Source organism: Cyprinus carpio, chromosome A18 (genome assembly GCF_018340385.1).
Source record: "Cyprinus carpio isolate SPL01 chromosome A18, ASM1834038v1, whole genome shotgun sequence".
Taxonomy (NCBI): domain Eukaryota; kingdom Metazoa; phylum Chordata; class Actinopteri; order Cypriniformes; family Cyprinidae; genus Cyprinus; species Cyprinus carpio.
In genome coordinates, this window is record NC_056589.1 from 12,683,434 (window position 1) to 12,701,584 (window position 18,151).

The 18,151-nt window shown below is 38.4% G+C and overlaps 1 protein-coding gene across 1 annotated transcript; it reads left to right on the top strand.

Annotated features, from left to right (window-relative positions):
• Positions 1-12,948: 12,948 nt before the first annotated feature.
• On the top strand, positions 12,949-17,930 carry LOC109067587 (extracellular calcium-sensing receptor-like). The gene is made up of 6 exons (XM_019084511.1): positions 12,949-13,166; positions 13,404-13,695; positions 14,779-15,597; positions 15,746-15,976; positions 16,790-16,913; positions 17,032-17,930. The coding sequence occupies exons 1-6, from the start codon at positions 12,949-12,951 to the stop codon at positions 17,928-17,930; spliced, it is 2,583 nt and encodes an 860-aa protein (XP_018940056.1).
• Positions 17,931-18,151: the final 221 nt, after the last annotated feature.

The following is an 18,151-nucleotide window of genomic DNA, read 5'->3' on the forward strand; positions in this document are numbered from 1 at the left end:
GGTCCTAGTCTGTTCAGTCTGTGTTTGTCAGGTCAACTTGTTTGCTACGTGTGCTCCTACTGTGGATTATCCCTATGATTCCTGGATTAAAGACTCTTTGCTTGTACTCACCATTTCTTTCTCGTTCCTCCCGCAGCGAATTGTGACAAATTATGGAATTAATTAGAAACTATAGCGGTGTGTTCTTATTTTTACCAGCTTCTGCAAGCGTGTATGACGTCTGGTAGGGATGGGTGAAACAATCCTGAAGTATCAATATATCAATACTGATGCGAGTTTTGAAAGTATCGATACTCAAATAAAAAATATCTGAATGCTCAGCTCCATCGGCCCTCCGTCTGTGCCTTCAGATCCACCAGCTCTGTCTCCATCGGTCGGCCGCCAGATGTCGGCAGCCACACCATCTACATCTTGGCTCATTGCTTCCTCGATTCCACCACATGTTGTATATATGCTGCTTTACTTTTTTTATTGTACTTTATGAATATTTGTAATGTACACAACAATATATAATACATTAAAGTTTTCTAGATATCAAAGTGTGGATGTAGCGTATCAGACCTAAACGAGACAAATTAAAGATTTGATCAGGAGCATGGTTGAAACATGAGGAGCCGAACTCCACAGGAAGGCAACAAGGTGTTGTAAATCAACTCCTAGCACCACAGTCTGAAGCAAGAAAACTTCCCCCACCTACAAGAGAAAAACCAGACTGAAATTCCTTTAAGGGGACCTTTTAACCTCTGGTCTCCACAGAATGTCCTTATGTCAGAGAATGGCACAAAAATGGTCTTTTACAGATGTAGATGCTCCAAAATGAACTAAAAAAAGACTTATAAAGGAATATCAGTCCATTGCTTAACCCCATATCATATATGAAACCCACACATTTGACTATCATGTTTCTAATTACTTATTGTGTATGTCTTTTTAATAACTATTGAATAGCTCAAGTATTCATATTCATGTTTAGTATGTGTGTGTTCGAATCTTCTTGCTTGAAGCATTTCTGACCATCAGTTATTTGTCAAATGTATATTACATTTTCTCCCATTTTTATAATAATATAAAAGAAACGTTTAATCTTAAAGTTTTAGTGGTCAGATTCAGACTCGACGCAGAGCAGAGCACAGAGATGATAGCAAATAAATAACGTCAGCGGCCATGGCACTGACAGAGCAGTCGTTATTATAGTTCAAAAGGGCAAACAGTCGAAGTTATTATGCGAGTTAACTCGAGTCAGAATGTACATGTGTACAGCTGCATTTGTCATCTGTCACCGTGACATCAAGTGGACTTTTGAAGCTGAAATAATGAGTGGATTAAGCTTGGACTTGGAATAACGAGCGCAATAACATGGATAACTTTCTTGTCAGAGGACTGTAATGCATCACAGGCAGTCAGGTACAAGGAAGAGAGACTAAGGCTCCTTAAATTAGGTAAGACAAAAAGTAGTATTTTTTGCAACAAGTTTATTGACTTGTAATAGCAATTTAAGGTGGAATATTTGACAATCGGGTCCAGTCGGGTCTGTGTCTTCCCGGCGGGTTCGGGTCCAGCTTTCAAATAGTAGACGGGTCCGGGTAGGCATTTTTCGGATCTACACGGGTCCGGGTCCAGCTTTTGAAATAATAGACGGGTCCGGGTTGGTTCAGTGTAGTACATTACGGGTCTCTTTCGGGTTTGGGCACGAATTTTTGGACCCGTGAAGACCTCTACTTCTAGCCAATCAGCAACCTCGGGAAAGCCCCTTTTCAATGACAACAAAAGGAACCCCATTACACAGGCAACGCAAGTAACTTTACCTCCAGACTCTCATCTGTACTGGTGTATCTAATATAATTTTAACCTCATTGAGGAACTCAATGCGAGGGTTAATTAAGTGATTGATGGTTGTTCATGTCTATGCAATTTCACGTATTGCTGTAAACTTGAGATTTCACATTTTCATTCTTTTAAACTCATTCTTCCCTAACTTTCTATCCTCCTGCAAATGTATAAATGTGTGAGTGTGTGTCCTTATGTGTTAGATTAGTTTATATGTCTTAGATTTATCTAATAAAGCCTTATTCATATTGAAAAGAGAAGTATCTTGTGTTTTGTGCTTACAAGTTAATGTCTTAAACTGCTGATCTTGTAATTTTGCTAATTAATAGTGTTTTCACTATACTTTGGATATTAATATCCATTGCAGAGTTGATGTTATACGGCTCGTTCAACGAATTGCTGGCCGTTTCAGTGATCAACCGTGAAACAGTGATTCTGTTCAAATTCCCTTTAAAATCTTAAATGATTCCCTTTGAGCTAAATTGACCCGTTTCCCTTACAGTATTATTGGTGGAGAATGCGGGCAGTTTAACCCTCTGGAGTCTAAGGGTATTTTTGGGGCCTGGAGAAGTTTTGTCATGCCCTGACATTTGTGCTTTTTTCAGTTTTTTATAAATATCTAAATGGCTAAAGTCTAATCTCACTGTAATCAGCACAAACTGGGCTATAATAATATGTGAGCAGGATGTATGTACATGATTGTGTTTTTGAGAAAAAAAATGTTATGCGTGGTTAGTGAAAACCTAAAAATGTTAAATCACTTGAATAAGGCAATAAAACACATACAGAACATTGGTTCCCGGGACTTTTGAGAACTGGAGCTTATAGCCCAGAATTTTCTTTCTAAATTATGTGAAAATCATCTTGTTTACTCACTTACTGAAAACAATATATTGATTTAAATATTTAAATTTTCTAAGACACTTTTTGTTGGTAAAAGTCATATGCTGGTAGGCTTCAACTATCATGAATATCATTTGGATTCACACCTGAGAAGACAAAGGCCTGCATAATGAGCTGCATAATGAGCCACTCAGTCAGCTGTGTGACTGAGAGGGATGAGTTACAAGAAAGAATGTAAGGACAAAATAAATGTATATAATTTTATGTTTGTAGTTTATTTAGAATATATTTAATTATCCCACAACATAATTTAATATTCACTTGTGAGTGCAGTTAAACAGTTTATTTGGAACAATCAAAGCTGACTTTCAAAGCTTTTTGCATCATTACTCCAGTCACACAATCCTTCAGACATCCTTTTAACAATCTTATTTTCTACAAAAAAAAACATTTATTGTTATTATTATCATTATTATTATTATTATTAATGTTGAAAAGAGCTGAGAATATTTTTTTTTTCAGGTTTTTTAGGGGGGGATAAATTGAAAGAACAGCATTGTTTGTTACATTTGTTACAGTTACATTTATTTGTTACATTAATATTATTTACATCAAACTTTTGAATGGTATAGTAGTGTATATTGTTATTGAAACTTCATAATATTTCACTTGATTATACATTTAGTCAGGAATTATAGTTTGGAAAAAGTCTAACTAGTAAAATGTTTACACGTTATGTGAAAACTAGTACAAAAATATAAATTTAAATAAATAAAAAGAGACTTACTCATGTTTATGATCTCGTCTGAATAAAGTGCTTCATTCTTTTTTTCTGAGGAAATCCAAATCTCAAATCCTCAACCACATCACATCTTTTTGGGGTGAATTATGTCTTATTCCTCTCATCGCGAAGCAAACAGTAAAATAAAAAAAACTTGAACAATCTCGCTGCGTTGTCTTCTGTTGTGTGGGCGTATTCAAGCCACGCACTTCAGTGAAACATTAGAATCTGAATAGCGTGTTCAGCGCATGGGCGTGGTCGCATTAGAAGATAATGAAGGGAGACGTGAAAAACAAACATCGTGTTGTTTTCATATGGATTACTTTATCACAGAATATTTGTTTTTCGGCAGCACTTATTTAGTTTAAAAGTAGACATGTCAGGCTTTCTATAGATATATCTCTCATGTCTCTTCGTTGAGTATTCACTGAGTTACAGTTCATTTTAATGACGCATTTGTAAATGAAGATCAGCGCAGACAAAGGCTGCAGACAGCACACCTAGTTTTTTATATTTTTTTTATTTGTGCAAAAAAAGTTTTGTTGTTATTATGTCTGTATACAAAAAAAGTAGACCCTTTACAGATTCGATTGATGTATTGCTCTTATCTGTACGATTAAAACTGAAAGTGTAATTTAAGTTATTTTCGGTGTTATCAGGAGAAAATGCCGCAAAACGCCTATATGCGTTAATCGACTCCAGAGGGTTAATCTAAATTGTGAGCATAAACCAAGTTATTTAATCTTTTCTTTTGCTGCGGATGAAAGATGAGAAGCTTCTGAGTCGTGACATGCGTGTGTGTGTGTGTGTGTGTGTGTGTGTGTGTGTGACCTGTGACGTAAGCAGCGCGCGACCGCTTGAATGAATGAACGCAGAGGAGGCTGTAACTCAAGTCCGCCTCTCCATTGTTAAACGGCAGTAAGTGAACTTAAAGTTAACATCTGAGATCGTACAATAAGGTATAAATTGAGTGTGTTTCTCACTTTTGTAATGCCTTGTTTATAAAAAAATATACACTGCGTGCCTCTCCAGTGCCTTTCAAAAGCTATACTCCCGGCAGGGAATCTCAGTCACCGTTCACTGAACGGAGCTAAACTGTAGTAACGTTAATTCAAAGGGAAATAAATCGGTGAATAAAGAATAGTGTTGAGCGTGTTCCTCAATCTATCTATCGAAGCCTCATTATTCATAGCTTGATTGCCAGTGAGTGTTCCACGGCCGAATCAAATGCTCCCTGGGTTAAACATTAGAGAATAATGTTTCCCTGTTCACAAAGTGAATGCAATCTCGCTTAACACTGCGTGTGTCCGAGTGTGATGGGAGTGTTTTAAAAGCTTGATCAAGTAAATTTTAACTGTGTACCAACAGCGAAGAAAACCTGTTGTTTTTACGTGTCCAGAGAAACTGGCACGGAGATTTCAGATCCGCCGAGATCGCCATCATTTTCCCCTTAACTGCAGCACGAAGCTGCTATTTGAATTAAGTTAAAGTTAACTCTATACGAACTGAGAGTTTAAGTGCCACATTGCAAAACCCCCTAAAAGCGGTGTTGTTATTTGTACAGTGTTGAAATGCGCCAACATTTCATGTAACATGCTTAACTGTACTAGCAATGCAATGATTCATGTACTAGTCCACTAGAGTTTGTTTTGGTTGCCACAGTTACGACCGTGACACGGAAGTCTTAACACACTTCCATAGCAACTTTGAACTGCGCACGCGCAGCGCATCGACGCTAGTGTAAACAAACTCCACGGTGTTTCTAAGCTAACGAAACAGTTGTATTTACATTGAAGTCTATGCTAACGCCACTAGCCCCAAAGGTTAGCTGTTAGCATTAACGTCCAGTGGTTGAATAGTGTCCGTTTGGGCAACGCTAAAGTGATTTAACCCTTTAAACATCTCAACTAATACACTTGTTGGTCTCTTTCTCTCTCTTATTTCTCCCTTTTCTCACTATACCACTTATTTGCATTTTACTAGAAAGGGAAATACTGACTCACAATTATTACCTGTGTCAAATTCAAATTTAATTGAAATATTAAATTTATTTGGAATCATTCAAATTTCCCCCTCAGATAATTTCATATGATCATTACTTCTATTATTTTCTTTTGGGCCTAATTATTTTAGGTACGAATAAGCCTTAAATAATTTATTACCCATCTGAATATATTCTATTTGGACTTGTACTTATTTTATTGCATTTTACCCCTCTTTCTTCCTGTTTTGGTTATACACTTAGCCACTATTGTTTTATTTATTGATTTCCTCCTTTATTTAATTAAATTTTTGCTTATTTTGCCCATTTATTACTTTTTAATTTTACTTTTTCTTACCATTTCTTTCCTCTGTGTATCCTAGCTTGGGAACGACACACCTGAGCCCTAATAGGAGACACTGTTATCCCTCACTACGAGTTCAAATAAATTAGAAAGACAACTCTCTTTCACTTAAATTTTATTTTTGTTTATATTAGTTGTGCAGCAACTAAAATCCACGCTCTACTCGTAATTGGGGATAACAGCAACAGAGCCTTACTGTCTCTGTCCCTTCTCTCCTGTTCTCTCCTGCTTTCTTTCTTCTGCACTTTTAACATTTGTAGGGACCTGTAAGAACAATCAATCAATTCTAAGTGAATGAGATACACAGTCGTGTCGAAGACAAATCATCCTTATGAATTTGATTGTAATCAAGCCCTCCTTTGTTCTTCCTAACCTCCCTACATTTGGAAACGCAATCCAAGTTTAAGCATCTCATCCAATGCTGAGATCAATTTAATAGAGATAAACAGTGTTGAACAACTGTCGCCTTCGCAGCCTCCCTGGTGAGCGGTCCAACCGTAAGGAGTACGGTGTCAATCCTGTCAGACTAAGGAAAGAGATATCAGCATTATTATTGTATTCTTTTGTCCAAAACAAGAGACTTAATAATATTGTTTACCTTCTTGATAACATTTAATTGGAAAAAAAAATTATTTTCCTCATTTGAAAAACAGAAATTGTTGCTTGTCATTGAATTTGTTTTTCACCTCTTTCTCTCTTTTCCTCTTCCTCATTAGAGTGACAAAGTCTTTGCATCTCTAGTCTACTTAGACACCCTGAGACCAACACAGTCATCACCACACTTCACTAGTGGTTCACAATCACTGATACAACACTTAGTTGTCCCACCACACATTAGCTTCTAATCCACACAGATCTGTGTCAGTCTCTCTTCTCCCCAGCGTGCAAACATGCCGCAGACTGCAGACCCCATCGCCCATGGACAAGATGTGAACACTTGGCCGAGAGGCATGACAGACAGCCTCATCCCCAAGACATTTGAACTGTTATTATTTTTAATAATAATCCTAATCCTGAGAAGATTCCTGACACAAGATTCAAGCCAGAACAACAACCACGAGGAGCTAGCCAAGATCACCAGCTCCCTAAGCTATGCCTTCACAACCCAGCTGAAATTGAGCGACAAGCACATCACCCGCCTTCAAGAAGAGATGACACGTGCTCAATGTTGAATAGACAAGCTGGAAGTGAAAGTTCAAGATCAACTCAAAGCACCCAGCGAGAGGGAGCAGGAAATAATGGAACAAGTTAAGAAGCTCAAAGCAGCCCTGGCAGCAGCTCAGCTCGACCAGCAACATGCAACGTCTGCTCAGAAAGACCTGGTAAACAGACTCCAGTATGCAGAACAGCTACTAGAGAAAACCAAGAATGACATCAGAGACAAGAATTCTGAAATCAGTGCTTTGGAAGACCACCTTGAAAGGTACAGAACTGAAACGGACAATCTGACCCAACAACTAGACGATACCAACGATGAGCTCTGCATGGTCAGAAAAGAACTCCAATATGCTTACAAGCAGGAACAAGAGCCAAGAAAAGAGAGACATTTCTTAGCCTCAGCACTGCTGAGCAGAGCCCCTGGAGTCAGCCACCATCTAGGCATCATTACCTGTCCGCGCTCCATGACCATCCAACAATTGCGTGACCTAACACAGAAGGCCTACAACAAGCAGAAGATGGCCTCAAAGAAAGGTAACAAAACATCCACACTCTTGAACTCTGTTAACAAAGACTCAAGCCTTGCACTGGACGACACCCAGTGGCATCACAACACCAGAGTCTTCCATCAAGAGCTCAGAGAACGTGACACCTATGTCCACGACTGTTTTCAGCCCAACTGCTGGAAAAATCCATGGGACCAGCCACACTTATCAAGAAACCAAAAAGATAAGAACAACTGGAAACCTAACCAGACGTCCAAAGGTAATCATGGAACTCATCCAAGAGCAACTCGGGTGGGTAAGCAACAACAAAACCCACCTCAGCACCACTCAGACATGCACAGTGCTGAGTATGCACAAGTAAAGCCCTGCATTTCAGCCCGAGCCCGACGGGCCCAGACTTATTTATGCCCCTAGGGCCGGGCTTCGGGCCAATTTTCACGTTATAGCTCACATGCGGGCCGGGCCTCGGGCCTTTTTTTGGGTTATCCTTCTATTTATATTTTATAAATTAAATAAAAAAAAAATGAGAAGTTGACGTCGACGATAGAAAAACAAACATAGAAAGACATTTCATAACCTCATACCATTCATAATCTGATAATTCAACCCGTTATAATTAAACTGACATACTGACATGACAGTCTCACACACACACGCGCGCACGCACACTTTTCCGTCAGCGCAACCCACGATTATACTTCACTTATATCCACTTATTGTAGTAGTAGCTATTATAGGCCTCTAAAGTAATGTAAATGTAAACAGCACGAGACCCTGCTACCGCAACTGTCAAGACTGGCTCGCTCTGTGTTTAGTGTCCCGTCAGCGCAGCGGGAAGAGTGATAGAAGAGAGGAGGACTGGGTTAAAACCTTCCACTCTGGAGGCTATTCTTTTTCTCCACGATGGTCTGTAAGAGACTGTTCTAACTTTTCATTTGACTGGACTTTATTTTCGTTTAACTGTTGGAAACTAATGGAAAAAAGAATGGACATATTCTGTGGTGCATTTTTGAGGTAAGATAACCTGCAACTTTGTTTTTAAATAATTTAATTTGTTTAGATTGTAGGCTATTTCTCATTTCGTTTGCGAGCGCTGTTGCGAGCCTGCCTCAGTATTTCAATTTTTTTATTTAATTTTACTCACTGTGGTTTAATAAATAAACATTTATTAAACTGTCTGTGTGATATGCTTAAAGTGTTTTATATATGGATTTTATTGTAGCCAAGTAAAGTATTAGCGTTAATTTGAGAGGTTTAATTGATTAAATATGTTTTAGGCTACTCGCTGTCGGCTCGGCTGTTTAATGTTAATCGTCATTTAAAAAAAAATGCTCCAAACATTTTTCTAAATAAACTTGATAAAGAAATGAAAAGAAACATAACACAAAACTGACCCATTTTTTAACTGTTGCAAATAGGGCAGGCTTCCGCTGTGTAATAAAATAAATAAATAAAAACACGGGCTCGTGTCGGACTCGGGCTGATAAATTCTGATGAGCCGTCGGACACGGGTCGGGCTAGGGCCTGAGCGTCTCGGGCCAGGGCCGGGCTCGGGCCTAGATTTGAGGCCCGTGCAGGGCTCTATGCACAAGAACATGATAAGTCATGAGACAACTGAAAGAGTTCCCTCAAGACCAGTTTCACACTTATGACCACAAAGTTGAGTCATGCTCACTGTGACTAGCGACAGAACGGAAGGCCGGTGATCACCAGGTGCACCACATCAGAGATGACAAGCACCTGTTCAACAACCACCCGGAATGAACAAGTCTTTCACGGCCAACCGTTGATGAAAAATCTGAGGTACTTAAGAACATCACCTCAGTAACCCAACGCTTACCAACAAACTGTCAAATGAAATGCAACTCCAAGAACCACATTCCTGTCTGTGCAACAGCAACCACCAGAGCACAGAAGGTCAGAAAGTCTGCCACAGCCAGAAGGCATCACAAGAAGAGTGCAACATAGGAGACAAAGTCTTGCAACCCAGCTTCACACAGCCATGTCATACTACCTCTGACTGTCTGCTAAAGAACTTCCTGCCTTGCTGAACTGACCCCCATTAGACCATGGACACGCCCTCATCCAAGCCAAGGATGCAGAGAGCCAGTCTTCAGTGACATACAAGAAAAGGGGGGAGACAACACAGACTGAAACAGATCTCACCACACATACACTACACCATCAACACACACACACAACATTACCTACAGCCAGAGGTAACCACATCTACTCATAACACATTCAACAAACATATTCTTTCCCACAAGGTAGAATATCCAAATTTTAGTGTAACAAAGTTACATATACCCACCATGAAGAAACATGCAGCCATCCTCACAATAGGTAGAACACCTGACACTAAGTTAAGGTATATGACGCACTAGCTGCACATGACATCCTAGCTCAACAGTAGTTGTAAGGCATGCTAGGAAAACTCACAGCAGCTTTGTTTTGTTTTGTTCTTCTTTTACCTATCCTTTTCCTTCCCCTCATTCCTGAGTAGGTGAAACACCTAGACACCCTGCAAGGGTCGAAGGTCTGATATTAGGATTGACTCGCCACACCTAATATCCACCAGGCACTCTAAACTGAATTGAAGCCAGAGAGCTCCATGCACGATAGGTTAACTCATTTCATTGCAAATGATGTTACTAGAAAATGAACGGTAAACGTTTAAATTAAGACAACCTAGAAGGACCAAACAAAGTTAACCACAAATTTGATTGACGAATCAAAATACAACAACGATTTCCAAAATTATCTAAACTATCCTCAATGTACTAAACTACATTGACTAATTGAACTTAACCACGTGTACCTAAATAACCTGATGCTTGCACCAGTACAGTAACTGTCATGGAGGTGTTGTCTTGTTGTTTGCTGTGTTTGTCTGCTTCTTCTGCCTTTGTTTCTCCAGCGATCGACGATGTCTTCAGCTTAACACCTCGGCGATCGAAATGGGGGGATGTAGCATATCAGACCCGAACCAGACAAATTAAAGATTCAATCGGGAGCATGGTTGAAACATAAGGAGGCGAATTCCACAGCAAGGCAACAGGATGTTGTAAATCAACTCCTAGCACCACAGTCTGAAGCAAGATAACCAACCAACTCTTTCAGAGAACAGCTTTCAACATTAATACCATTAGAACAATTATTGACAATTTCAATTCAGAGAAGATTGTCAAATTTGGGGCAAGTAATCCAGATTGATGGTCAAAGAGATGCACAGCCTGACCATCACATGTAAACCCATGATGGTAATCATGATCACATGGATTGACTTCCCCCACCTACAAGAGAAGAACCAGACTGAAATTCCTTTAAGGGGATCTTTTAACCTCTGGTCTCCACAGAATGTCCTTATGTCAGAGAATGGCACAAAAACTTTTCAGTCTTTTACAGATGTAGATGCTCCAAAATGAACTCAAAAAAAGACTTATAAAGGAATATCAGTCCATTGCTTAACTCCATATCATATATGAAACCCACACATTTGACTATCATGTTTCTAATCACTTATTGTGTATGTCTTTTTAATAACTATTGAATAGCTCAAGTATTCATATTCATGTTTAGCATGTGTGTGTTCGAATCTTCTTGCTTGAAACATTTCTGACCATCAGTTATTTGTCAAATGTATCATATTCTTATAATAGGAATCATGTCCAAAATTATACCCTGCAAGAGCGGGAAAATTCAGACCACGTGAATGATAAGATAACATATGATTTATGAATGGGTAGGACAAACTTCGCAACACCCCGAGCAAAGACAATATCTAATTGGTCAAGACAACATTTGAGGTGTGGCCGAAAGGCCAGTTTAAATACTCAGGACACCATCAAATTTAGCTTTTAGCTTTGGCTTTTCAGCTGCTGCTTTTAGTCATCACTTTTAGCGTTCTTCGAGCACCGTTCCAGCGTGCTTCGGCCTGCACGCCTGCTGCTACTTAGCCACGATGAGAAGAAACACCACCTTGTCTTGTCAAACTTTACTTCTGTCCTTTTGCTTTAGTTTCTTTTCTTTTCTGTTTGAGAGTTTCGTGTTCTGAGTTAAGTTTTGTAACGCTGTGTCTCCGAGTCTGACCTCGAGTGCCCGTTCAACTTCAACCAGCCCACAACTCTGCATTGTCAGCCTACGCCAATCAGCAACCTCGGGAAACCCCCTTTTCAACGACAACAAAGGGAACCCCGTTACACAGGCAATGCAAGTAACTTTACCTCCAGACTCTCATCTGTACTGGTGTATCTAATATAATTTTAACCTCATTGAGGAACTCTATGCGAGGGTTAATTAAGTGATTGATGTTCATGTCTATGCAATTTCGCGTATTGCTGTAAACTTGGGATTTCACATTTTCATTCTTTTAAACTCATTCTTCCCTAACTTTCTATCCTCCTGCAACTTGTATAAATGTGTGAGTGCATGTGCTTGTGTGTTAGATTAGTTTATATGTCTTAGATTTATCTAATAAAGCCTTATTCATATTGAAAAGAGAAGTATCTTGTGTTTTGTGCTTACAAGTTAATGTCTTAAACTGCCAATCTTGTTACTGTGCTAATTAATAGTGTTTTCACTATACTTTGGATATTAATATCCATTGCAGAGTTAAAGTTATACAGCTCGTTCAACGAATCGCTGGCCGTTTCAGTGATCAGCCGTGAAACAGTGATTCTGTTCAAATTTCCTTTAAAATTTTAAATGATTCCCTTTGAGCTAAATTTACCTGTTTCCCTTACATGTATGTGTGTATATACTGAAAAAAAGCAGCTTTATAATATACTAGTGGTGTAATGCTAATGCATTTCTAATGAGCTAAAATACAATTGAAATGTACTTGAAGCACATTAAAACGATGCTTTTAATATACTCTAACTGTAGTTCATGAAGTTTTAAAAATACACTTTAAATGTATTTTAAGAAATACACTTAAATTGCAATAAATATACTTAAAGTGGTTCCATTTTAACAATTTCAATATATTAAATATATTGCATATAGAACTTATCGAACATAAACATTTCTTGAAATTCACTTAATATACTTAAAGTTGTTTCAAAATAATACATTTAATATGCACTTAGTATAGTATAGTTTAAATATATATAGTTTTAATATAGTTTAAATATATTAAGTGTTTCTGAAAAAGCACAATTGGTCATAAAAATCTTTCAACATTTTTTCTAGCTTTGATGCTTGCTGACATTTTTTGCTCCCTGCTTGCAGTTGCATAATTATCACAAAATCATTTGAAAGTAGTTTTTCTTTGTTCTTTTTTTCTTTGTTCTTGTGCTCTCCACAAAGCTTTCTGCAATTATCCCTCACTTACTTGTTTTCTTCTCTCATCTACTGTTGCCCCAGGCAAATTAAAGTCTACAAAATGGGAGATCATTCAACCCTTCTTTCTTTGCTGGGAAAGTGTGAGTCTACACTCACAGCACTAAGTCTCCCACTCTCTCTGTTTTTTCACTCTGTGTGTGTCATGGAATTGATTATGTGGTTGTGGGTGATGGGATTTATTGTAGAGATGGTCAGTGTTTGTGGTGCAGGCCTGTCCTGTGGTCTGCAGGCCAGATTTGTTTCAGAAAGTCTGTATAAAGAGGGAGATGTGATCATTGGTGGTCTGTTTCCAGTTCATGTTGAAGCACCAGAGCCTTATCATGCTTTTACTCAAATAAAACAAATTTCTCGCTGCCAGGGGTAAGTATTTAATATTAACTAATAGGCAAGAGAACTATTTAGAGGGTTTTTGTTAACTGTAATTCAGCACAACCTTAACTGACCCTAATATTTTACTCAGCCTAAAATAATATATTGTTTTATTGTATATATTTCAACATAATAGAATTATCACATAAGATTTATTTTTTTCCTGCTATATAGTTATTCAGTTATTCCTCAGATTAAAAAAACTTAACATTTTACATTGTCTTTCAGTGTTGACCTTCGCTCATACCGTTGGCTCAAAACTATGATCTTCACAGTGGAGGAGATTAATCGAGATCCTGTCCTGCTTCCAAACATTACTCTGGGGTACCTGGTAGCCGACACTTGCCTAGCTGAGGGCACAACACTGAGTGCTGCTTTAGCTTTGGTAACAGGGCAGGAGGGGACAGTGTTGGGAGCAGAATGCAGCAGGGCACCAATGGTGCCTGTCATTATTGGTGACGCTCGTTCCTCTGCCTCAATAGTGGTTGCTGACACACTGGGAGTGTTTGATATCCCCATGGTATAATAAATAATTTATTTATTTTTTGGAAGTCACATTTAAAAAAAATTATTTATTGTGACTTAAAAAAAAAAGTGTTATATTTTTTAGTTATAATTTTAAAGATCATTATGTTCCAATGACATCCATAAAAGCTTTTCTAATATTCACTTTACATTTTTAAGTACATTTTCTAAAATTTCCTAAACTGGAATATCCCTATACAGTACATCACTGATAAAATGTACTTAAAATGCATATTTAAAGACAGTAGAGTTGTCTTGAATTTCATAATAATCTCTCCAGTAACCTAAAAGGTTTACATGACAGTGTGTGACAATGATCCAGTCATAGCGAATATCCAGTTAACAGTTCTGTGAATTCACAAGTCTGACTAAAAATTAGCCAGGAAAATTAGGTCTTTGGAGCTTGAGTGTATCACATGATTGATGGTACGAAAAATAGGTTACTAATGGCGAATTTTAGAATTTATTATTATAAATAAAAATCACATTTCGGTCATGACTGCCTGTTGTTTTTGAACTAAAGCTGCTGTAAAAGGGCTCTTTAAGCCTTCTGTATGAAATGCTTGAACGTAGACATGTCCACATTTGTGTATTACCATCTGAAGGGGGAAGTTCTTTTTTTTTTTTTTTATTATATTAAAATAACGCAAATTAGTGCCCATGCATCTACCCCACTGCCGTTGCAGTTTCAAATGATGTACAACTAGTATTGCATAGTGTTCTTCTACATTAAAAATCAAGTACTTTTGTACTTTTACCCAAGTAAAATTGAAAAGGAGTGTTTAATATTTTTATTTGAGTAATATTTTATTAGGGTATCTGTACTTTTACTCAAGTACTTGATTTGTGTACTTAGTCCACTTCAGACTTTAACATGCTGAAATTGTTGCTGTGATACATTTTAGAGAGTAAGCAACTGTTATTTACTGTAGTTTAACAGATGTTTATTGAAAACTCTTTGTACTAAGTAAGATGTTTAAATAATAGCAGTAAGCATAAAATTTCTAAGCATAAAATATTTGGTTATTTTTTTTGTACACTGTTTTTATCTAGATTTTGATCTGTTTTGTCTGTCCAGGTGAGTTATTTTGCATCCTGTGCTTGTCTCAGTGACAGTCGCAGATTTCATTCTTTCCTGCGCACTGTTCCCAGTGATGCTTTCCAGGCCAAGGCCATGGCCCATCTGCTGCACCTGCTGGACTGGACCTGGGTGGGGGTGGTCGCAGGAGATGATGAATATGGTAAAAGTGGCGTGCAGCTACTCTTGAAAGAACTGGAAAATACAAAAATCTGTGTGGACTACCTGGAATTCATTCCAAAATCACACTCACAAAGCAGGATCAGGCGAACTGTGGAGAGGATCCAGAGTTCCACAGCTCGTGTGGTGGTAACATTTGCTATTGCCCCTGATATAGAAGTCCTGTTAAAGGAAGTGATGGTGCAGAATGTGACCAACAGGCAGTGGATAGCCACAGAGGCCTGGAGCACCTCTATTCTGTTCTTTGACCCAGCAAGCAGTTCTCTCCTAGCTGGTACCATTGGCTTTGCCCTGCGTCGGGCTGATATTCAGGGTCTTGGTGCTTTTCTTGCCCAGCTGAGCCCTGTGAAGCAGCCAAATGAACCATTTGTAAAAGATGTTTGGGAAGAACTTTTTGGGTGCTCGCTGGCACAAGACTGGCAGCCTTCATCTAAAACTCCAAAATGCACTGGCTCGGAGAATGTGGAGAAACATGGCCGCATCTACACAGATGTTTCACAGCTGAGAGTCACTTACAATGTGTATAAGGCTGTGTATGCTATTGCCAGTGCTATTCACAACATGATGGCCTGTCAGCCAGGTAGAGGGCCATTTGAAAATGGAGAATGTCCTGATGTGCCCCAATTAAAGCCCAGACAGGTACAGACCTCCTGTCTTAAAATAAATAATAAAAATAATAATGAATTTAATGAATTTACATTGTTACCATGTTTTATGTAAGCAAAACTTATAAATAATTAATTTAGTTACTGCATATGATCATCTGTGCTCTGTTTTCCTTTTACAGCTTCTGCACTACTTAAATGCAGTAAACTTCACAACACCAGTGGGTGATCTGGTTTATTTTGAAGGTAACCGTGAGCCATCTGCCTCTTATGACATTATGAACTGGCATATAGATGAAAGCGGAGCAGTGAATTTCGTCCAGGTTGGACAATTTGATGCAGCCAAAGGTCCAGGCCAGGAGCTGAATATAAACCTTGAGAAAGTGGTTTGGGGAGGGGGCTGGGTGGACAAGGTAAGAGTCCAGTTACTTCCAGTGCTTTATTATATCAGTTAAAATGTTCTATATATATATATACATAAAACAAATAAGTAAAAAAAAAAAGAAAAAACATTTTTTTACAACTGAAATCACTGGAAGCGAATGACACCAGGTGGCTCACATATTTAAGTTACAAATGGGCACACGTGCACTTCCATTAAAAATAAGGTGGATACAGCTTGTGAAAAAACAAACAAACACGCACAATCGCTATTTCCTCAGAGAACCAGTGTCTGCTATAGATTGATAGGTCGATCCTAATATTCTATTATTGTATTAATTTTAATCTAATATTTTATTCTCTTATTGTATTACTGAGAAAAAAAATCTGTAGGTGAGACAATGTTATCCGTAATGTCAGTGTGTGGTGTTTTAATTAATTTTTTTTTTTTTTCATAAAAATATTTAATATTTAACATAAAAATATTAATGTATGAGTTTGTGTGTAAATGTTTGTTATCAAGTACATTCAAAGGGTACAAGTAAGTGTGCAGGTGAATGCGTCCATTATCTAACCTCTCAGTGTGGTGCAGATACAACTGTTTAATGGACAAACCCCTGCTGAGGGGGGGAGATATGGCATGGGAATGAGTACGATTGTGTGCATGAGAGTGCTTTTTTTCTTAGAAAATAGAAAATATAATTTTCTTATAGAAAAAGAATAATGCATTTGTCTAAGGCAAGAATTGTATTCTTTCTATTCTTCTTTATGTGCTTGTGCCAACAGATATTGTGTTGTTAGAAGGTTGCTGTGAGTCTGATGGAGTTTCTTTTTCTAACATTCAGGTTCCTGTATCTGTGTGCAGTGCAAGCTGTCTTCCAGGCACTAGAAAGGCTGCACAAAAAGGAAAACCTGTCTGCTGTTTTGACTGCCTACCTTGTGCAGCAGGGGAAGTCAGTAACATGACAGGTATTAGCTTTTTAACCTTTAAAGACATAAGACAGAAATAACATAAGCAGTGCAAGTACCATTAAACTATCTGTACAATGTAAAACCAACCCTAACTATGAACCATAACGTTCTTTAGACTCTACAGAGTGTGTGAGATGTCCTGAGAGGTTCTGGTCAAACACTGAAAGAACAAGGTGCATCCCAAAGGTTGTGGAGTTTCTGTCTTTGCAAGATACAATGGGAATTGTCCTGACAGTCTTATCTGTCACTGGGGCAACACTAACCACAACAGTTCTGGCAGCCTTTTTCCATCATCGTGACACACCCCTTGTACGGGCCAACAACTCAGAGCTGAGCTTCCTACTATTGGTGTCACTCGCCCTCTGCTTCTTGTGTGTGCTGGTTTTTATTGGCCGCCCTGCGCCATGGAACTGCATGCTACGTCACACCTTGTTTGGAGTGAGCTTTGTGATCTGCATCGCTTGCGTCCTCAGTAAAACTGTGGTGGTGCTGGTGGCTTTTCGGGCCACTCTGCCTGGATCTAATTTGATGCAGTACTTTGGGCCCATTCAGCAGAGGGCAGGCATTTTTTTATGCACACTGGTACAGGTTGTCATATGTTTACTGTGGCTGCTGCTGGCTCCACCTCTGCCCACCGAGAGTGCAGGAGGTGAACTTGGTGCTCGAGTGATCCTGCAGTGCACTATGGGATCTGTTGTGGGGTTTGTACTAGTGCTGGGCTACATCGGTTTTCTAGCAGTTGTCTGCTTCCTGCTGGCCTTCTTTGCCCGAAAGCTCCCAGACAATTTCAATGAGGCTAAATTCATTACTTTCAGTATGTTGATCTTCTGTGCTGTGTGGATTGCATTTGTGCCAGCGTATGTCAGCTCACCAGGGAAGTACACGGTAGCTGTGGAGATTTTTGCTATTTTGGCTTCCAGTTACGGCCTGTTGCTCTGTATTTTCACCCCAAAATGTTATATCATTCTGCTTAAACCTGAGAAAAATACAAAAAAGAACATGATGCCCAGATAATGTGTACAAAAGAAAGGCTTTTGAAACATTTTTATAATGGAAGCATCTATAAATATGTACAAATAAATTATGCTATATTAATCCGTTTGTGATGATATAAGCATATACCTTGGTGCTGGGTTCCCACTAAATGTTTTTTTTTTTTTTTTTTGTATTACATTTACTTATGTACTCTCAGTCATCATTATGAAATAAATACAATTTAAAAATACATTTTGAAT